General features: G+C 39.7%; 1 protein-coding gene across 2 annotated transcripts; it reads left to right on the top strand.

Moving 5' to 3' along the window:
- The first annotated feature begins 5037 nt into the window (after positions 1–5037).
- Positions 5038–9067, top strand: LOC110864424 (high mobility group B protein 1). 2 transcript variants are annotated; one of them, XM_022113484.2, is made up of 8 exons: positions 5038–5177; positions 5437–5500; positions 7019–7123; positions 7205–7262; positions 7349–7393; positions 7488–7568; positions 8195–8266; positions 8853–9067. In XM_022113484.2, the coding sequence occupies exons 2-8, from the start codon at positions 5439–5441 to the stop codon at positions 8895–8897; spliced, it is 468 nt and encodes a 155-aa protein (XP_021969176.1). In that variant the 5' UTR covers positions 5038–5177; positions 5437–5438; the 3' UTR covers positions 8898–9067. The 2 variants fall into 2 exon arrangements, with proteins under 2 accessions (XP_021969176.1, XP_021969185.1); XM_022113493.2 differs by lacking the exon at positions 5038–5177 and adding an exon at positions 5184–5275.
- The last annotated feature ends 2 nt before the right edge of the window (positions 9068–9069 follow it).

Raw genomic sequence — 9069 nt, 5'->3', positions numbered from 1 at the left:
TTCACCAACTCACCACAACAACAAAACTCTCTCCTCTTCCCTTCCATCACTCACGGCAGCCACCTCCTCCACCATACCTCCACCATCAACTTCCATTCTAGCCATTCCTCATACATACAAAGGTGCTACGGGTCATACAACGAAGCTTGGTGCTCTCGGAAGTTGAAGGACCTTCTCCATTCGCTATTAACCACCACATTTCTTCACTCGAACTTCCCTAGCCTTGAGCTAGTGGTAAGAACTTAGATCCATTCATTCTTCATGTTATTTAAGTGGTTAATAGGTTATTTAATGATTAAAATTATGAAACACTAAAGAACTTGCACTAAAGTCTTGAACATATGGAATAAAAGATGGATAAAGAGAAGATATGTGTGTAAATCATGTAGATCTTGTGTTGTTATGATTCTTGTTGATTTTTTGATGGTTTTGCTTGTTAATATTGATGTTTGAAGTTGTTGTGATCACTAAACATGTTAACGGAATCAATCGAACACAAGTTAGAAAGCTAAAAGCTGAAACAGAAAGCTGGTTGGTTTTTACAGCCAACTTCAGTTGGCTGTAACCAGACCATAACTTAACAAAAAATGTATTTTCTAAAGTTTAGATTTATGTACTATGAAATACGGTTCTAATGGTACTGGAATCATAATTTTTGGACTCCGTTTACTATTTTTAAAGTGTCGATTCGTAACAACAGCTAAAGCTGAGTTTTTAGAGCAGTAAATGGTTGTTATATTTTCAGTCATAACTTGAAACCTGGGTAGGATTAGATCATGAAATTGGTACTGTAGATGGACACTGATGTCGTAGTAATTGTCCCACTAGAATTTCGTCAATCCGACTTACAATGAATTTTTAATGAATTATTCCGTGGACTGCAGTCAGAAAAAGATAAATCTGAGTGCAGTCCGGAAAATGATTTTTAGTAAAATATTGGTAATGAATCGGATCCCGAGATTTTTACACAATAATATTTGGATCGTTTAGCACCTTCTGTAAAAAGTTGGGAATTTTTAAAATAAGATAACTATTTTATTAAAATGCTCGAAAACAGCCCAGTTTTGGATATTTAAGTTGAAATGACATAAGTAGTAATTTGTGTGTCTAAATGTCGAGTATGCTATCTGTGAATGATCTAACATGTTATGTGTCAATAAAAGCGTTATGTGCAATGTCGTATGTTTATTTGTGAGCGGGAATAGATGGGGAGCTTATATGGGCATAAACCGTTAAAGTAATGCATGTTATGTGATAGATACGTGTAGGAACTTTGTGCTCTATTTGAGAACCACTAAATGAATAACTGGTAATCATATTAGGACGTGATTGACCGACTTTGACTGTTAGCTATATTTGAGAATCTAACCGAGCAAACCGATGTGAGTTCACACACTTTCTAAGGCATGGGATTCCCAGTGGTTTGTGAATGGGTTAAAGAATTTAAAACTGAATCTACATATCCTCCTTGGGTAGGTTATGTACGGCCATCCTCCATGGGTAGGATGCCAATATTAATCCTGCGTATTCTCCTTGGGTAGAACTACGTACGTTCGTCCTCCTTGGGTAGGACAACAACCTTAAAACCTACTAGACAAAACTCTATCATAAGTCCCTCATTTTTTATATCGACTTAATCGCCGAGGCCAATGGCGAGCGGGTCATTAGTTAATAGCGCTATTAGGTTTAACAAACCTCACACCGTGCCAGTCGGACGGGCGTGTACTAATGGACTATGGCAAACCATCAGTGATGATAGACACTGATTTAGGGCACTACTTACTTGCGTAGTAGTCGATATCTTACGGTCTAGTGGTTCACATGGGGAAGCCCCCACTAATCATGGATATGGTTTGGGTAATAATGAATGAACTGGTTAATTTTACTTTCAACTACGGGGTAACCCCCACGGCAATTACGCCAACGAAAGTCAAACCACGTTTTCAGAAAACAACTTAAAACTAAACAACCAAACGTGAACTCACTCAACTTTGTTGTTGACTCATTGTTACATGCCTTACAGGTCGCTAAATGCTTGGAACTTGCACGAGGAAGGAGTCGTTGTGGTGTATGGACTGTTATGTTCCGTGCTTAATATTTAAATCTTTATGGACTTATTAAACTTGCGTTTTGAACTTTAACTTATAAACTATGGACTTATGTTTTGGACTTTACGTTTATGCTTCCGCTGTTTAATTTAAAACTTGGTTAACTAGCTTTTGGTCACCAATCGTATTGTGGTTGGCTTTATTTACTTAAATACGTTGTTCAGTATGCTTGGTGGCTCGATCCTCATCACGTCACGCCTCCAAGCGGTGGTACTCCGCATGGTCGATTTTGGGGGTGTGACAGATTGGTATCAGAGCCATTGGTTATAGTGAACTTGGTTTTAAAAAGGGGAAAGCTTTTTGATAAAACCAGACTATAACCGGTACAGTGCTCAACGATCCACAACGACGCTTCGCTCCACGTGCAAGACTCGACACAATAGGTGGTATGATCTATGTTATATTGTCAGTTAGATAGTTTACCTTGTGCATTAGTTAACATGATAATTGCTATTTGAACCTTGTGTGCTTACTCTCTACTGTCGTCCCACACTTACGCACTTTCGCGACACTTTCCTCACTTACGTGGCTTCATTGTGAAGATCATGAGCGGACGCGGAGGACGTATCAACCTAACTCAAGCCCAGCTGACGGCTTTGATCAACGAACGAGTTGCTGAGGCACTCGCAGCTGTTCCTGCAGGAGGTATAACCTGCCATATCAACCCATCTTAGGACGTTTAGAACCTACCTTCGCAAACCAACCCTCGTGCCTAACCTTGTCTTTTATTCTCGTGCAACAGGTTAACATGCTCAGCCTCCTGTGTGCATATTCAAAACCTTCATGGATTGCCGACCTTGCACTTTCAGCGGCACAGAAGGAGCTGTAGGTCTTCTTCACTGGTTCGAGAAGCTTGAGTATGTTTTCGAGATGTATGAATGCCCTGAAGATCGTAGGGTGAAGTATGCTACTGGAACACTCGAAGGTGCTGCATTAACCTGGTGGAAGGCACAGGTTCAACTGCTTGGGTTGGCGGTTGCTAATGCCACCCCATGGAACGGTTTCAAGGAACTGATCAAAGAAGAGTACTGCAGTCGTGACGACATCCACAAGCTGGAGGTGGAATTTTTCAATTTGAAGATGACGGGGTCTGAGATCGAGGCATACACGAAGAGGTCTAATGAGCTAGCCATCTTGTGCCCTACTATGGTGGATCCTCCCATCAAGCGCATTGAGCTGTACCTTAAGGGCTTGGTGCCAGAAATTCAAAGCCACGTAACCTCAGCTAATCTTGGAACCATTCAGCAAATCGTCAAGTTGGCTCATCGTCTCACTGATCAGGCAGTTGAGCAGAACAGGTTGCCCGAACGTATTAGCGCTACTACTTCTGATGCTCCGAATGACAATAAGCGCAAGTGGGATGGAAATTTGGGCAAGGGTCCTGCTTCAGCTCAATCCCAGCAATGAAAGACAGACGAGTACAGGAGCCCCAGTCAGCAGTCATCTGGGAATCAAGGTCAGGGTGGGTACAAGGGAAATCACCCAAAGTGCAACTGATGTAATTTGCACCACAGCGGGCAATGCAATAAGGGTCGTTGTCAGAGATGTCACAAGCTGGGTCATGAAGCTAAGGATTGCAGGAGCCCACATCCTGCGAATCAGAATCGCCAACAACAACAACAAGCTCCACAGAACCACCATCAGCAACAACAGCAGGGCAACAAGGGATGCTTTCAGTGTGGCGCTGAAGGCCACTTTAAAAGGAACTGCCCCCAGCTGAACCAAAATCAGAACAACAACCAAAGAAACGGGAACCATAATGGAAACAACAACGGGGGCAACAACGGAGGTAACAATAATGGCAATGGTGCCCAAGGTCGGGTGTTCGCGATTGGTCAGGGTGAAGCAAGGAACGATCCCAACGTTGTGATGGGTAAGTTTCTTCTGGATGATTTCTTTGTTACTGTTTTATTTGATTCGGGTGCCGATACTAGCTACGTGTCCTTAATAGTTAGTCAGATGCTTAAGCGTACTCCAACACTTTTGAACACCAAGCACATCGTAGAGTTAGCAAATGGTAAAAGCTTAGAGGCTACACATGAAGTTAAGGGTTGCAAGCTTGTCCTTTCCGCCGGTACTCGTCCGCCACCGTATCTCCTCCGTTATCAGCCTCCGCCGATACTGCAACAATCGTCGGAGCTTCCAAGTCACAGGTCAGTCGTTTTGTGCCCTAGCTGTGTAGATCGATTATTAATGTGATTTCAGATGAATTTGTTATGTTTTTTGGTGCGGATTTGTGTTTGTTGGTTTAAGTTTGGATTTGATTTGTTTGATTGGACCTTTATGGAATTGGAATTTGTTTTAATTGTTGTTTGTAAAGTGATTATTGATGAAGGCATCGGCTGAGCTGAAGGGCTTCTAGAAGTTCTGAGCAAGTAACTTCACCAATTTCATCTCCATCAGAAACTGCAGCCTCTTTTGCTTTTTCTACAGCTTCTTTGACTTTTAACCATTTGCAGGGATAGAAAATCTGGTGAAAATAAAGTTGAAGGTGTAATAACTTGTGGAGTTCGGACACCTAGCCATTTTGCTAACTCATAGCCAAGTCGTTCGCTATTCTAGAAGATGCTATTTTGATAGGCAAGAAGCTGCAGAAAAGACATCGACTGTCCTTGGCAGAATCTTGGTGGTGGTGGGTTGAAGGTGGTGGCGGAGGTGGGTTTTAGAGAGAGGGAGGGGAGAGGAAGAAGATGAGGGTGGACCATCTTTATTTTTTATTTAGGGGCAATCTAGTCATTTCGCATATATTTAACTGAGAAAATTAACATTGGTTAGTGATAAGGATCACCCGAGTGCAAAATTTGCAACTAATGGAACCAACTCTGTAATTAGTAAACCACTAGGACCAAGTCTGCAATATTTGCAAACCAGACTGACCGACCAAACATTTAACTCCTTAAAATATCTATAGACACGAAAAGAAAGAAATAAAAAATTAAAATATCTATAGACACAAAAAGAAAACAAAAGGAATTTGAAATGATGGTCAACAGGCTGGCCCCGTCACTCATTATTTGATTCCAGTGTTGTGTTCATCACTCGTTAATCGTTATTCTGCTCACCGATCAGGTATCTTCTTCTTCTTCTTCAGATCTGTTTACCCATTATTCACGATATTTTGTTTCGTTACTTTTTCATTTCATCCCCAAGATCCCTATTCAGTTCAGGTTTGTAAATTAATGTAGACGATATCTTTTTCCTTCCTGTTTCGCAATTCGAGATGTTTTGGGTGCTGTTTCATTTGTTTTATTATGCTTTGACTTATTAAAATGCATCAGCAATCCAAGCTTATTATATGTTTTTGTTTGGATTTGTGACTGTATTGTAGATATGAAGGGTGCAAGGGGTAAAGGTGCTGCAAAAAGAGACACCTTGAAGCCTGTTGATGACAGGTTTATTTATCATTTTATTGTCTGTTTTGATGTTTCATTTACTTTATTATACATTATATACAAGTTGATAATTTTGGTTTGAAATTATTCACAATTTAAGGGCCCCTAATATTATTGCGTTTGACTACGATCATTTTGCATATAATTCTTACTCTCAGATCATAATTTCCACGGCTTTCAGTCTCGCTAATTTTCTGTTAGAATTGTGTGATATGTACCTTTCAGAAATGGTATACAAAAAACGTCACATATTTTCACGTGTTGGGATCCTAAGGCTGGGGGTGTGGTTTAAATTTATCACGCCACGTAAGCGCCATGTAGATTTTGAGATAAAAATGGCGCCCCCTTTAACAATGATGTGTGGGATAAAGCCCCACTATCACCCCCACCTAATTAAATATTAAAAAAGAAATAAAAAATAAACAAAATCTGATTGGTTAAGAGGCATGGGGCCCACCAGATGCACCCATTCACGCCCGTTAGTGGGCTGGCGGACAAGGGGTAGCGCCCCCTTGGTAACGTGCAGGGGTGGGGGAGGGCGCCAACGGGCGCTATTTTTGCTGAGTTGGCGGGGTGGCGTGAGGCCACAACCCCTGGCCTAAGCAACAAACATTTTTTTATGAAAAGTGCTCCGAATTAAAATTTTGTTTTAGGTCCCAAAAAGGTTGAGCTGGTCCTGAGAGTTCTTTTAGGGGTGCAAACGAGCCGAGCCGAGCCAAACTTATGAGAGCTCGAGCTTGAGATCGGCTCGGTTCGAGCTTTGTTTTCAAAGCTCGAGCTTGCCTTGGGCTCCGCTCGTTTATTATCTATTAATTAATATATTGAAATAAAATAATATAAATAATAGACTCGTTTAGGCCCGCAAGCTTGATAAGTGATACTCGGGTTCGGGCTCGTTTGCTAAACAAGCTTATTTTTAGGTTCTGGCTCGGCTCGTAAACATCTTTAAATAAGCTCGGTTCGGCTTGTTTGCTAGACAACTTTAAATAAGGGGTAAACATTATGAAATATCAGTAAAAACAAATATTACACTAAGGCTCGATGAGCCTGACGAGCTGCACATGCAAGGCTCGAGCTTGATAGTTGATAGATAAACGAGCTTTATTTTAGGCTAAAGCTCGGCTCAGGCTCAGCTTGTTTTGAGCTTTTTCTCGAGCCGATCTCGAGCAACTCGCAAGCCGTTCCGCTTGTTTGGTATATGGTACAGGAGCGGACCTAGCATAGAACAAGGGGCAACCCCCGTTGCCCCTTGACGCTCGGGCGGTAGTGTAAAATTAGTGTAAATTTTGGAAAATTTTGACGTTTTTTCGATTTCGTTGCCCTTTTTAATAGAAACGTTGCCCCTTTAGGTTTTTTCTAGATCCGCCACTGATATGGTATATGGTTCATACTAAAAATTAATCTGAAGTTTTGGAGATTGACCCTTAATTCGCTTGTTTGGTGTTAGAACACCCTAGTAATCTAGGATATTGCTATGTTTTGAGTTTTATTTTGATGATAAAATTATTAATCTTTCAGAAAAGTAGGTAAGAAAAAGGCGGCAGCGAGCAAAGGCAAGAAGACTAAGGCAGCTAAAGATCCCAACAAGCCCAAGAGACCTCCAAGTGCTTTTTTTGTTTTCCTGTATGTATGGAACTTAAAAATTTAAGTTATATTGATTCTCAAATAAATATTGTTGCTGATTATTGTCATGTTCTTTTTCAGTGAGGAGTTTAGGATAACATTTAAGAAAGAAAATCCTAACAACAAGGCTGTGTCAGCTGTAAGTACTTGTGTGACATTAAGCTCTTTATTTTGCATTTTATCATGCAATTTTTCGTTATATTCATGCGTTCGTTACTCTAATAGGTTGGGAAAGCTGGCGGAGAGAAGTGGAAGTCCATGAGTGCAGCCGTAAGTGAGCTCAATTTATTTCATATGGATCAATGTCCTGAATATTTTGTGTAGACGGAGTTTTTGTGTGTGAAAATGATGATATTATTGGCAGGAAAAAGCACCTTATGAAGCCAAAGCTGCAAAAAGGAAGACCGAGTATGAAAAACTTATGAAAGCATACAATAAAAAACAGGTGAATAACTTTGTGCATTTTCTTTACATTGTTGGCCTAGATATGGCAATTTATGTTTTCTCTCGTTTGTGTCAAACAAGAAAAATTAAAAAATAGCTAAAAAGGGAAAACAGTTTGAAAGTCATCCTAAATGATTTTTATTGCATAAAACCTTTTAAACCATTTTATTAACACAAGTTATCTTATTTGCTAATATAATGAAAGATTTGTAATCATATTAGTTATGATTATAGCTGTTGATCGGTATTCGAATAAACTAGATCTTTAATTGAACAAATCTGACAATAGATGATGAGAATATATTATAGTTTAGTGTTTAAAGGTTCATGAGTTAAAATATTAGCTATAAATATTTTTTAGTATTTTTAAATAAAGAACACCTCACATACTTGATACGTGTGCTTCGCGCATTGCGCATCACGCATCGGGTTTTGAGGTCAAAACGCACCGGATCGCTAAACGCATTTTGAAACCAAGCATGTCAAACACCTTTTAACTTTTCAAAAAGTCAATAAGCTAATAAGTCACAAAAATAAGCAATCCCAAACACCCCCTAAAGCATATTAAACGCCTTTTTTTTGCATTGTCTGATGGATTGTAATTTTGTATGTATAACTGATAAACAGGAGAGTGAAGCGGATGATGTTGAAGAAGAATCAGATAAGTCAAAATCTGAAGTAGACGAGGAAAGCGGGCAGGTAGTATACTTCACATTTTCATACTTCCTCCGAATTTGAAATCTGATCATATACTTTGCATATGCATATCGGGTGACTAGGCGGATTCGTAGTTCTTGTTGCTACAAGTTATAGTGAAACTGAACTCTAATTTATTTAGTACAATTATATGGTTTCATCATCATCATACTCAGTAAATCTCAACAATAGCAAAGATAAGGTAGGGTTTGAGGAGGGTAAGATGTAGACAGCCTTACCTCTACCCCGTAGGAATAGAGAGATTGCTTCCAGTGAGACCCCCGGCTCAATAGTAGTTTTGCATCAAGCCTTGGACATAAGGCACATAACACTCAGCAATTAAGACAAAGGCCGATTAGCGCATGTACTCCCTTGTCTTTCGGCTATCAACGCCACCAGATGATGCATGATTAACCATCCCCCTCTTTAACGTTATTTTCATGAAATTAGTAAAATAACGTCAAAAATAGTGCATTTTCACTTTTGCCCCCCGAGCGCCCACACACATATACATTATATGCACATATCGCAAGCGGGTCATATATAATCATACGGTGTAATGAAATTTAAATTTGTTGCTAATGACTAGGAGGATGATGAAGCGGACGATGACGAAGATGAAGATGATGATTGAATTATATGAGGGTTTGACAATTGGTATTTGTAATTTATTTTCTAGTTTAGGTCTATCTAATGGTTTCAACTTTCAAGTGACAGTTTATAATTACAGTAATGTTATTTTATAATTGGCATAAAGCTCTCCAACTGTTAAGTGTCTGTTAATCTAACCAATTTTTCTGACCATG

This window comes from Helianthus annuus, chromosome 1 (genome assembly GCF_002127325.2).
Source record: "Helianthus annuus cultivar XRQ/B chromosome 1, HanXRQr2.0-SUNRISE, whole genome shotgun sequence".
Classification (NCBI taxonomy): Eukaryota; Viridiplantae; Streptophyta; class Magnoliopsida; order Asterales; family Asteraceae; genus Helianthus; species Helianthus annuus.
Note: the sequence above shows the minus strand (reverse complement) of the source record. Positions and strands in the feature narration are given on the sequence as shown.